The sequence below is a fragment of the Hydractinia symbiolongicarpus genome, chromosome 8 (genome assembly GCF_029227915.1).
Source record: "Hydractinia symbiolongicarpus strain clone_291-10 chromosome 8, HSymV2.1, whole genome shotgun sequence".
Lineage (NCBI taxonomy): Eukaryota > Metazoa > Cnidaria > Hydrozoa > Anthoathecata > Hydractiniidae > Hydractinia > Hydractinia symbiolongicarpus.
The window spans coordinates 12716753-12730744 of record NC_079882.1 but is presented as its reverse complement, the minus strand read 5'-3'; the positions used below and the strand labels follow the sequence as shown (position 1 = coordinate 12730744).

At 34.9% G+C, this 13992-nt stretch overlaps 1 protein-coding gene across 1 annotated transcript; it reads right to left on the bottom strand.

Annotated features, from left to right (window-relative positions):
* Window positions 1-7473: 7473 nt before the first annotated feature.
* On the bottom strand, window positions 7474-9895 carry LOC130655566 (neuropeptide FF receptor 1-like). Its single transcript, XM_057458337.1, has one exon. The coding sequence runs from the start codon at window positions 9695-9697 to the stop codon at window positions 8657-8659; it is 1041 nt and encodes a 346-aa protein (XP_057314320.1). The 5' UTR covers window positions 9698-9895; the 3' UTR covers window positions 7474-8656.
* Between the last annotated feature and the right edge of the window lie 4097 nt (window positions 9896-13992).

The window sequence follows — 13992 nt, the reverse complement described above, 5'->3', positions numbered from 1 at the left end:
TTTGACTGGAACTTTCAAAAATTTTGTAAAGGTCTGGGGGTCCTGGTTCTAAGCCGAAAGCCAGTATTAATATATCGTACAGTTTTTGTTGCCACCGAAATCTTAGATAATTTTAAGAGGTTGGATGAATTGGCACATTATTCAGATCTATTTTCATCATGAAATCCCCTAGAGTTAACAGATTCGTTACATTTAGGGTATGTCAATTTAGGGTATGTTGCTGTTTAAATTTTTAAAATTGATTATAGGTCCATATTTGTTCTCCTCCTGTTTTAGGCGAACAAAAACTGTCGAGAGAAACTAACCCCGTGCTGGGTGTACTTCCTTGAGAAAGATAGACTGAATTTTTTGGTTTGCCACCTCCTGCTTCCTAATTCACATAGGGATCTGGTTTGACCCCCCACTTCATGAATTCTGCCTTGGATTGGAATTTTCCAACTCTTTACTATGTCCAAAAAGATGGGTGTGACGTGAGCACCCTCCAGTTGTTTAGAAAATATTTTATTTTCTCTGCTTTCTGTTTTCATTGGTAACGAAGTTGGAAGAGTTTATATTAGACTGGGGTGAACATAGGTCAGATCATCTAAACAATGATTTAACCTTAATAAGGGTAGTGAATTTCTTACCTCTATTACTGCTGGAGGAGATTTTATGAAAGAGAAGGTTAAGGCGAGCCAGAAAGATGCTCTTGTATCGTTTTAAAGGTTGGGATTGAGTCAGAATCTTTTCAGCTAATTCTTGTGCTTTAGATACTACTTTTAGTTGTTTTTGAAACTTATCAACGGACTCTGGTGGTCTTTCAGTTGCCGTTTTCCATTTTTTTAATCGCCAGTGGCTGTAAAAATAACCAACTTACTTTCTTAAGAAACTTTGTCGATGGCCTATCCCAACAATAACACCGCAGAATTGTGCTGCGTCACAGTGTCAGTTGGGTCTGTATCCGAGTTACATACCTTAAAAATCGCTCCATACTCTGCCAAGGGTGGCAAGGTTTTGGTACAACCTGTTGGTTAGTTTTGGCTGTTCATCGTCTTGGCTAAGGACTTTGTTTTGGCTCTTCTGCATAAATAAGGATCGCTAGAAAGGGTCAAACTTTGTTGTCACCCCGGACTGGAACTGAGATTTCCATCAATAGCTTCTTTGTTTACCCTGTGCTCGAAACCTATTGCCAGTTCTTGTTGCAGTTCATCTTTTGGTTCATCTTAAACGAAGGGCAGGAAATCCGCTTGGTCGGTTCTGTATGCTCCTTGATTGGATCTCCAGGACCTCTCCAGTTCTAATGTTCATTATCTGGGACATTTGGTAGTTATCACTATCAGGATCAACTATGGTAAGAATTGATCATTCTGAGACACTGCTAAATATATTTGTTCTTGGTGAACGACTACTCAGAAAAAGATTGATGAAGTTTATTTATGATTGTGCTTACTTCTACTTCCTTAAACTTTGTAAGAGAGGAAAAGAAACGGCCCGCCACATTCCTTTATAGATCGTTGCTCGTGTCGTCCACCTGCACCTTAAAATCTCGCAAAATTTTACGACATAAAATCACTGGATTGCACTCTTAATACAAGTACATTCTGACTCCCTGTTATCTTAAATAGATCAAAGGAATTGTTGCTATACCTACACAGTTGATAAATATCTTATTCTCGATTAACCTGATTTCGCGTTAAGAACTACAGACGGTATTTAGTTTTCTTTTGAGGAAATAAAAATCCAAACATTTCACATAGTTCTTATCGTTTGTGATGATAAATTTCAATCGTCGATGATTTCAATTAGTTTTAATGGTAAACTTTACTATTTCTTAGACGATGATGTGTGAGAAACAAGGGTTACAAAATAATTATCATCAAAACGGTTGTCAGTCTTTTTTTGAAACAATCTTCAATCTCCAATTTACAAAATTTAATAACATATTCGTCAATATTCTTGTATTAAACTTCATTTTAGATATTCACATTTTTGATGAAGTTGAATTTAACTGCTCGAAAGATTTTATTGTACAGGAGAAAGGCGATTCCACTAGCTTCTTGAGATTCAAATTGATATTTTTGTTGCTCATAACATTTACTGAGTGCATAATTAAGTATTTGTTCAGTTGAGGTACCTAAAGGCTGTTTTCCAACTCAAGAAAAATTTCCACTGAACGTAACAAACAAGAACAACAACAACAACAAAAAAAAACAGAAAATTTTCTGTTGGTAATTTCTACTTAACATTATTGCGCACGGTTTAATACAGAAATGGCGAACTAATTCTCTATCTTTCGTTTCCAAACAGAACGTCAAGAAAAAATTGAACTCGATTCTACTTTCCTCAGAAGAAAACGGGAAAAAAAACTCTCCCATTCACGCAGTGCAGTTATACATTTCAAGCACGCATGCTGAAAAGCAACTTTGTTTATGTCCGTTCCGGAACAGAAAAATTTGTAAGAACACAATCCTTAGATTTTGCCGAAAAGTAAGAACTGCTTCATTGTGTTCTAAACTAAACATAAACATTGAATTGTAGCTTATCTAGCAGCTAGCTAAACACATCACATTAAAAACTTCACAAAAAAACTAGCTAAATCCACGCACTACACATCACGACCACAAAGAAACTCGCTGTCTATAGTTACATGTAGTTAATATTTAGCTTGAAAAGATGCTACCAGCCACAATAGAAAGGCTTTTAGGTGGATGAAATTTTGATTTATTTAGCGTGGATTAAATGTTGCGGATGGCACTTCTACAGTATATCTTGCGTAGACTAATTTTAGCAAATAACCGTTATTTTAGTTTTTGCGGATGTAACATCGTGAGAAGTAAAATAAATTAAGCTTACAAACAGATGTAGTACAAATTTTTCTAAACAAAACAAAGTCGAAAGAGTTGCCATTTTTATTTTGTTATATAAGTCTATCAACCATTGTGCAAGACAGAAAGACATCAGGGGTGAGTTTGATTTGCAATGTTTATTAACGCTCGCGGATAATTATTATGTTTATATTTCGGGTGCATTTAATTTAATTCTCCAATATAGCCTGCATGCTGAGCTAGCTTGCACTTTCTTCATCTTACAACCATAACAAATCAATAAGTGGGAGCGAAGTGGCAACAGTTATAACTCTCTTGTTAAATGTTATGTTTATGTTATACATGGAAACACATTATCCTTGAGTTCGTGCCACTTCACGTATTCAAGTGTCGCACATGCGTATATTGCTAATACTTATGCTTATTTTATCGTGTGAACCAGGCTTAAGGGACCAGTTATATCATGTGGCGACATTTATAAGTGGCGGCGAGAGTTATAAGTTTCAGATATAAGTGACTGGTACAATTCATAACATGCGAAGAGAGATATAACTATAACGGATAAAAGGTTCCAGGATCGATTATTAACATGACGCGACAGTTATAAGTGCTGGGAGAGTTATAACCTGTTGACATAAGTGACGAGTGCTAGTTATAATATGCAACGTCACTTATAACTTGCGGATACAAGAGTCGGCAGTTATAACATGCGGTGAAGCTAAACTTGTGAAGGACATTAGCGTCCTCAAAAATTTTTACCAAATGCTGAATAAAGTGAACAGTCATTGATGTCACATTTGGGTCACGGTAGAATCGATTGTTCCCACAACTATTAGCCCTGATTGCCGCAAAACTATGGGAAGATATAGAATCAGTATTGTGGGATAATTTCTGCCAACACAACTGATATGCAAAGAACAACAAACAAAATGTCATCTAAACTATAAGTTCCCAAGTACATTCCACAACCCCCACATTCCTAGCCATTGGATCTTTTGAGATGATTGGAAAAATTATTTTGATTTATGTTAAACAACAAACCGCCGACCATTAATTGAGAAAAGAGAGGATTTGCTGGTGATAGCAAATGTCTTCAAAGGTCAGTGAACTCAAATAGTAAAAAAAATCACTGAATTGCATCACAAAATGGTTCCGGTAGCGAACCACAAAGTATTCCAGCCACTGGAACTTACAGTTAACAGAGGCAGCTGGAAGGCGGCAAAGAATTCTAAAATGGTAAAATAGATAGTAAACCCCTCCATGAGCTATATCATTTTATAAAACCCAAGAAATCCATAGTGAAAAAAAGGTTGAAATCGAGCAGGAATAACTCATTTTTTGATTACTGACTGTATTCTAAAGTAATATGTAAATTTCAAATAACACTTAGGTGTTGTTATTATTTTGAAGAGGTAGATATTCAGCTTGTTTAATCGATTTTCCGCACGAAAAAATTAGTACTGCGCGAATTTAAATACACTCAAAGTAAGGGAAAACCATTTTGCATGATTCAACAAGTTTCAAACCATGATCAGAAAATATATTTTGGTAGCCTTATTTTCTCCCACACAAAGAGTCTTGGGCGTAATTTAACTCATATTTTTAAATTCTCCGCATACGCTGTCCAAAGTTAATGGCAGGTCATTAATCGTATTAGGGACTTCTGCAGCTAAAGTTTCTCATTGTAGAATTTATAGTCGTTCGTGAAACTCGTTTTTCTCCACAAGTCAAATTTGACAAAAATTTCGTTATATCCTGCCATGAAAATTCTGACCTCTAACGAAGCACAAAAATGTGATTTTTATGAATCTTATTCTTTAAATCTAAAAAACCTAAGTGAATATTTTGAAAGCCATTATGACTGCCTTCATCACAAAAGACTGGTATATCCATAGCCAACTTCGCATTCTTATAAAGCATTAAATGTTCTACTAGACGATTTATTATCACAGCGTCCTAAAAAGCATAATAGGTAGAGGTTTTGTTTCTATTTAAGATGTGTTGTTTCGGCATAGATTGGCTATCGGATAGCTATCACTCCATGCTGATCGTTAAGGTGAAATAACATGTATCGAATAGTTTTAAAGACGACATTTTTTGAATGAACGTTTCAACATGCTTGAACATAATAAAATCTTGTTCAGTTTTGTGTTTTGCTCAAAATGGCGTTGAGTAAAGTTGATTTGAGTAAATTGTTATACTTCAAAATGTTTGGATTTCAACAAGTAATATGTTTAACTCAGTGATTTCATTTTTAACAAAAAGACACAAACGCGAAAGAGAAATTATTTTGCAGATGTTGGATATTGATTCAAATAAAAGAAGAAAAAGAAGCCCTGGGGGCTCTAAGAATTTCCGCTCGCTACCAAAATATTTGATGACAACCTGCTAATTTGTTGTGTTATCGTACCAAACATTCGAAGGGGTTTGGTGTATGAAGCTCTGAAGATAAAGCACACAAGTGACATTATATCTTACAACAAACGCAAACAAAACGAAACGTGTCATCATAAACTCACATTTTAAAAGAAATTGCTAACAAAAAATACAGCCTAAAAATCAAACTTTTGTATCATTATCATTTTCAGCATACTTTGTTTGTTTACTGTGCAAAATTTTGTTGAAAACAAAGTAGTTTTAATTTTTGGAACAATTTTGGCCTAAAATGACATTTAAGGTGGTAAAAAACCAAAATTTTGGTGTCACTATCATGTTCAGCATATTTCTTTTGTTAACTGCGCCAAATTTTGTCGAAAACAAATACTACTTTTGGCCTGAAACGTCATTTAGATGACTTCTCAGTACTTAGGGAGCTTAGGTACGAAGTTTAAATCTGTGACGTTGCAATTGACCATTTGGGACAGGGTTAGTTAATTAGTCAGTTATACCAATACTATCCTCCTCTCAGAGGGACGTGAAATCCCAGGGTCGATTTTTTCTCAAAAAATGCTCCGAAAGAAAAAAACGACGGTTTTAAAGCAATATGATATTCTGGTTGGATTTTATTTAGATTTGAAGAAAATAATTATTTTGAAAATGAGGCTATTCTTGAAAAGCTTGGCTACATAAAAGGTTTGACCGTAATTTTCAGTTTGGAATTGAGGCACTTAACGAACAAAAATAATTACGAAATTAGGTAATTTGTTCTACCTTTTGCTAAGGAACTTAGGGATAAGAATCCTTTTTAATATCGACCGCTTTAATTAAGTTTAGCATTATCAGGAAAATCGGGAAATGTCTATTGTATCTCTTTAATAATAGCCGTCGTCTGTCTGTCTGTCTGTGTGTCCGCGAAAGCCGTGTCCCGTAACGGAAACACGAAATTTTTAAAATGCGCATCAATACCAAATGCGATATATTTCTGTCCACTTTGTTGCAACGGGTTAATTTAAAGGACGGGCGACCCCGTGGATTTTTCCACGGGCTAACGACTAGTCTATATTATAATACCCGTATACGTCTGTCTGTCTGTCACGCAAAATGGTAGCTTAGCTGCGCAAGTAGCGAGACGCACGCAATGTGGTATAAAAAGGACGGGCGAACCTAGCGATTTTTCCACGGGCTAACGACTAGTTTGGTTAAAATGCATTATTGAATAGCCTTAACAAATTATTGTTGTTGTCTCAACTGGCTTTATATGCAATATTTCTGTGCAAAAATGAATGAAGTGATTGCATAACCTCCCTAAAATAAAGATTGAGACAAAAGAGTCTGCTCTGGAGAGTTTGACCTAAAAAGTTCTGCAAAATAATGGGTCAATAGTTGAACGACGTGTTATGAGTCTGATAAGTGGAATGTTGGTGGAGCAACATGTAGCTGTTGTAAAAATGTTTAGAAAGTGGATAAGTAAAATAATGTCTGGTATAATGTGCGCTTAAAGAAGGTCAATTTTAGCCGAAATCCTTTCACAGGAATAAAATTATTATTATAATTTAAAATTGTTCATTCAGGGGTACTAGTGCATTTAGAGCTCTCATTTGAGCCACGTAAGTCGTATCAGTACAGCAATCGCTCAACTAGACAACCGCCTAAGATATCAATCCTATTCTCATGCTGAACGCTAAGCAGAAATGATAGATTTACACTAATATAGTTTTTAGCATGACTCGGTCGGGGTTTGAACCAAAAACCTCCCACACAGGAAGCGATCTCTCTACCACAAGACTACCAGCCGGGAAGAAAGTGCCCGTGAGAAAACTAAACTTTCCGTGTAGCAGGCGTGTCCGCTTTAGAAAATGTTCGCTTTAGAGAGGTTGCGTTGTAATTAAAATCTTTAAAAATTAAAAGAAAAAAGATCTAGATAATTTTTGTATTAATCTCGCTAGTGAACGACAAAAAGCCCTGGGAACGAGTTAAATTATCCGGAAATATCTAGAATTCTAAAACTGCAACAAATTTTTTGCATGTTTTTTTATGTAAAAAGAACAACCGCAGTTAAGCGTTGCGGAGGAAATAACAAGAAATATCGAGAAATTTTATTTTGAATGTTTTTTGGTCGCATCAAACCGTTAATAATCTCATTGAAATAGAGGACACAATACAGTAAAACGTTTTAAGAGAGGTTTTCTCCTAAAAAAGATTAAGGAGGGGTTAAAACATAAAAAAAACCTTTCGGATTCATTGATCGAACAGTCAAACTGACTAAGAAAGAAGTTAATGCTACAGCGGCAGGGGAACAAAACGATCGAATAATCATACGGGACCAAAAAATGTGTCCGCTTAAGGTGTTCATATTGGAGAGTTGTACTTTGTCTAAGAAGAATCAATTTGTCTGTCTTTAAAGGTGTCTGCTTCAGAAAAGGTGCACTATGATATGTTGCACTGCATCATTTAAAAAAGAAACAGGAAGCCCTGGGGGCTCTAAGAATTTCCGCTCGCTACCAAAATATTTGATGACAACCTGCTAATTCGTTGTGTTATCGTGCCAAACATTCGAAGAGGTTTGGTGCATGAAGCTCTGAAGATAAAGCACACAAGTGACATTATATCTTACAATAAAAGCAAACAAAACGAAACGTGTCATAATAAACTCACATTTTAAAAGAAATTGCTAACAAAAAATACAGCCTATCATTCATGGTTGAAAGTCTTGAACGGTGACAAAAAATCAACTTTTGTATCATTATCATTTTCAGCATACTTTTTTTGTTAACTGTGTGAAATTGGCCGAAAATGAAGTAGTTTTGGACCAATTTTGGCTAAAATGGAATTTAGGTGACAAAAATCAAAAATTTGATGTCACCATTATGTTCAGCATACTATTTTTGTTAACTGTGCCAAATTTTGTCGAAAACAATTACCAATTTTGGCCTGAAACGTCATTTAGATCACTTCCCAGTACTTAAGGAGCTTGGGTACGAAGTTTAAATCTGTGACGTTGCAATTGACCATTTGGGACAGGGTTAGTTAGTTAATTAGTCAGTTATACCAATACTATCCTCCTCTCAGAGGAACGTGAAATCCCAGGGTCGATTTTTTCTCAAAAAATGCTCTGAAAGAAAAAAACGACGGTTTTAAAGAATTTCCTACGCCTTTGGGCGCGGAAATTCAAATACATTCTGCCTCACTTAAAAAAATAAATAGTTACCAGTGTCTAATATATTCCATTATACTTCACTGCCTTGCTAAGGTTATTATCTTTTAAGAAATAATATAAAGACCATACACAACGTCTGGTATTGTGTTGAACGTTTATTAATTAATTAATTTATTTATTTATTTTTGCTACTACAGTTATTGCATTTCACGTCATTGCATTTCGAAGGATTTGTAAGAAAAGAATAAGGCTATTTATGTGGCTCTTTTCAGATCATTAAAAAACAACTTCTATAAAACGTCTTATAAATGATTTATCAATATCTTTCAACAGACAAACTACCTGGTGTCGGTTTAATAACAATATTGTTCGTTTCCCGTGATGCCGAAACCCGTTTCTGCTGCCAACACGTAAATTTACGGAGCGTACTCAAAGAATCTTTTCGAAATGTTTTGTTGAAAAATAAATAAATCAATGGATTTACCCCGCTATGGACGTAATAAAGAACAGCCAGTGTTTCTATGAGTGCCGCCGGTCTTTCACCTTCTTCTGTGTCCGTGTAAAATATCACTAACCAGTACACCGGACTAGGAAGAGTCATGATAGTAAACGCTAACAAACTAAAAATCAACGTTTTAAAAACTCGCTTTGCCTCTTTCGTATGAAAGCCAACTTGAGTTATACTTGTACCAGATATTGATTGTCTCTGCTGCATTATTGGCCTGCGATATAATGTTTTAATGGTGCTACCGTAACACAAAGCCATAATTGTGAGTGGGATGACGTACTTTAATAAAAACAAAATGGTAACATAAGCGCTTGAAGATTTCTTAGATAAAGCACTTGTAAAAGTACAACGTCCACTAATCTCCACGGTTAACCATGAAATATATGGTGAGTATACCACGATTGAAATTAACCATATTATTATCACGCTGAGAATTATGCGTTTGTGTGTCCATGGATTTGAAAGGGGCGTCACGACTTTATTACGTCGTTCGAGTGCTATTAATGTCATAGCCTGTGTAGATGACAAAAACGAAATAGAAACAATACCCTTTCCAAGCTTGCAAGCTAACACGGTACTATACCAAAGCGAATTATTTAGCACTGACTGTGCTTCAATGATGGAACCTGTACCGACAATCAAGTCACATAACGCAAGATGAGCAAGCGCCAAACTGAATGATGTAACAATACTCTTGTGTAGCATAACGATAATTACCAGTATATTACCGATAACGCTAACGATAAAACTGACGATATAAAACGTTAACTTCACGTAAACCATACTTTCGATAGCTTTATCTACTTCTATGCTACAGTTTGTGACATTCATAATTCTAGGATGTAACATCTGATTTACCAAAACTTTATATTTTTCATGAGATGAGTAAAAGTTCGTTTAGATCAGATATTTGTGTCTTCTATTAGATTTTGTTTGTATTTTAATCTTCTTTCTCCAGGAAATGTAAAAAATACATCTGTTTTTGTATCTAACACATCCATATAAAGTCTAAAACATAATCATGTTACAAATTTTGAAGTTTGTTCTCGAGTATCTCCTTATTATGTAGTAGGAAAGAGTGTTATTTTTAAATACAAAGTAAATATTTCAAGTGCTAATTTAAAAGCTGTGAAAAATACCCTTATTTGCAACAACTGTTCCGTTCTCACGCGTGTAAATTTTTACGATTCACATTAGCTACCATGATCTATTTTTCACGGCAATTTTTTTAGAAACGAATTGTATCCTCCGTATACAAAACGTTGCGAAATCCACACACTACCTCATCTTCAGCTTATTGGTTTCTCTGCCCCAGATCACTTGTTTTTCTTTGAATTAATAAATGTCTAAATTTCACCAGGAAAATAAACACACTTAAAACAAAGGAAACTGAGATATTCTTAAAATAATGTTCTGGTTGCGCATGATTCAGTAAGCAATGCAGACAAAACAAGATGCTTTTTAGCTTTTTTTGTAATTCGTAATAAAACATTCATTGGTAACAGTGCTGACATCATTAAAACGTATTGTTGCCATTTTGTTTCTTTTATGACATGCTACAACTATGACAAGACAGTGAGATGAGTAAAGTGAGAAAAACTCATGAACACATTTACCGTTGATGACATTATTCGACGCTACTGCTTATTCACTTTTTATTAAAGTCGGAAGATAAACTTCCTTTAAATTTCAAAAGAGTTACAGGCGCGGATCTAGGGTTAGGCAGCCTAGCCATTTGCTAAAAGCCTAATTTTGGCTAAGACAATAATATGGCAACCCTAGCCCTGTTTCGAGTCTTCACTTAAAGGACACATTTCCCATTAGCAGGCCTCAGCAGTGATACAAGTGTTAAAACCACGGCGGTTTTATTGTTTTTCTTATTAAGTACTTTTATCTATTGCGCTTATATTTATTGCGCTAAAAAGGGATTCTAATCTAAAATAGATTCTTCGTAACTAAAAAACTCGCTGTAGGTTTATGAAGATTTCAGCTCCTTTTTAGCAAAAACACAAAACGTACGCTTATACCTCTTACAACACCACAACCCTTGATTTTAGATCCGCCCTAGATTTGCTAGAGAATTTTTTAAACTGTTTAGCAGATTAACCTGCAGAAAAATCTACTTAATTTAGGAAAAATAAGGGTTACGGAAATAATAAAAATTTGATGACGTCAGTAATAATTCCGTCCTGATGGATGCCCGATGCCACCTATTGGTACAGCATAAAATCCTGATTAAAATATTGTATAGGATCGTGTGATTTTGATGAGCGGCTAAGGTTGATAGCTTCATGAACCTATCGATTCTGAAGCGGGTAAATTAGCCAAGTTTTTTGAAAATTGATCCCAGCTTTGGTTCAAGATAGTACCGACTTACCGCGTAGCGATAAATACCTGACGACACCACTCCTGAAAGTTATAAGTTGTCGTTTGGTGGTCCAGTGGTAGAGTTTTGGCTTCCAGTGCGGAAGGTCATGTATTCAAACCCCTGGCTAAGTCATGTCGGAGACGATAAAAGTGAGAATCAGGATATCTTAGGCGGTTCTTTAGTTGAGCGGAAGTGGTGATTGCACGCCTTCCGTAGCTCAAATAAGAGCTTTAAATAACAAAATACACCCTTTTGTTATTAATAATAATATTATTATTAATAATAATAATAATAATCTATATAATAATACGCCAGTTCCGTGTGTCTGTGACAGGCAAAGTTGATATCGTCATTTTCCTTTGATGTTGCCGAAATTCTCTTTAAAGTCGCCGAAAAATTATGCCCATTTTGCTAGCGGGTTTATTTTGTTCACTTTACGTGATGAAAACGACTCAATTTAATTTGCTGAAATAAATTTAACGTCTAACTTTCGAAAATGGTGTCCTCTCGCTACCAAAAAAAACAAACAAAAGAATGGTCACTTTATTTCGAAAAAAGTAAAAAAAGTGTTTTAAAAAGCATATTTAAATAGAAAAAAGTTCAAGTAAAGAAGTAGAAAAGTTAAGTGGGAAGTGGGAAGTGGAGCTAGAAGTAAAGTGAAGTTAGAGGTAGAAAATAAAGGCTAGAGTTTGAAGTCGATTTGGAATCACAAATAGTAAGAACTTTGATATTTTTAGACGTTTGATTTTTATGTCGCTGGAGCAAGCGGGCTCCCTTTTTTCAGCAAAAGCGACCTAAAAGCCTCAAATTCTTAAAGTAGCCATATTTGTTGACATTTTGTTGAATAATTAATGTATGTCCTGGTGCGTAACTAATGTATTTGTCCTGAAATTCAAAATGCTACATAAAGCTGTTAGCTGGACTAACAAACAGAAAACTTTGGTTTGTTGAACTCACTGTAATGTTATTATTTTACATTACTATTGTTTTTCTTTATATGTGTTTTACTGAGCATAAATAGCTAGCTTTAGTTTTAGCTATATGTTCCTAGTTTAAGTATATTTAACTGGGTGTACAGTAGCTGTTCGTATGCATTGCTTACGTCAGCAAAACATCTAAAGAAACTTATTTTTTAATGGCCTTTTGCCTAAGTGGATTTTTCCACGTGCTTTATCGACTAGTAACAATAACAATAACAATAACAATAACAATAATAATAATCAGCCATTGTCAACATGCTTTCCCAAGTGTTAAAGTTGATTCCTTAAACCTTGAGTTGTCATTCATTACTAACTCTTAATTTCTTGAAATCTCAAAAACCAAGAACGTTTGATAAAATCCAATCTTTGGAAAAGTGGCATCTTATGTTTATCAAATTCAAAATCAAGAGGAAATCCAAAGGTTTAGGCAAGGTGGTTTGCAATAGATTGCAACAAAAATGCCAATTGGCATTTTTGTTGCAATCTATTGCAAGTAATTGATTAGTAATCTAGTAATTGATTAAGAAAGCCTATGAGTTTAAACTTCAAGGCGAGTCCTCCAGTGATAAAAAGGAATACGAAAACATCTTAATTAATTTTAATTGTATTTTGTTTGTTTTCAGGTTTGAAGAGAAAATAGATTTATCTTGATTTAAAACAAAGCTGCCTCTTCTATAAAGTCAACTAAGTTTAGACCCAACAAACAAGTTTCTCCAGATATGGGCATATATATATAGGACATATGTCGTCTAGATTTTATATAATCTCTTAAACTGCCCGTTCTTTTTTTGCGGATTAATTTTGAACACTCGCAAGGAATCGGGAAATTTGTTCTAGAAAAGTTGATAAGCACTAAAAAAACTGTTCCAGACAGACTGAATTCAAAAACTAGTGTTTGAAATAAATATTGTGCTCAGTAGATCACGATGTTACAGCTACATTGGTGTCTGCATCTTCAACACAACATTTTTTTTCATACAGTCGTTTTATGATGTACACAACTGGCTCGTTGACAAACCCCAACAAATAGATATACATCCAAATATAATTTTCTCTTCGTCCGTAATAAAGAAAGTGAATAGATAAAGGTAAGTACGTGAACACGAATAGAGCGCTCATTGCCATACACATGATGATCGTCCGATAGTTTACTCCCTGTTTTAATTGCGAGCATGTTTTGAGGCATATGTTTCGTTTTCTGATCGTACGGATAACTTGAAGGTAGAGGAATGTGATAACAGCGCATGTAACCAAATTAGAAGAAAAACAAATACACATGATATGTTTAAAGACGTGCTGGCTCGTTGTGAAGCGGATCTTCCACAAGATAATGGATTGAACAGCAAATATAATCGTACTTGTTAACCACATAATGCATAAAATAAACTTTGTGTTCTTTATAACCCACATATCTCTATAACGCAAAGGATTTGTGACTGCAAAGTATCTATGCACGGCCAGCAACAACATCGCTAATGAGAAAGCCAATCTGAATCCAGTGCTGTGATAATAGAGTGTTAAATACATACGGTAGATAAACGAGTCAAAATCATTCTTTTTGTGGTATTTGTACGCAAATAAGAATGCATAGGCTACAATAGCACATATGCTCGACAGAATAATTGAGACAAAAATTGAGAAAACTGTGTGTTTGACACAAACGCAACCATAAGTGTCATTTCTTTGTAAGTAGATACAAATGGATGTTATGATCAGTACAATTGCAAGTATGATAAAGATAACACTGTCGTTTGTGAAACTTTCAACGTTATTTTTAGCGTCGTCCATTAGGTGGT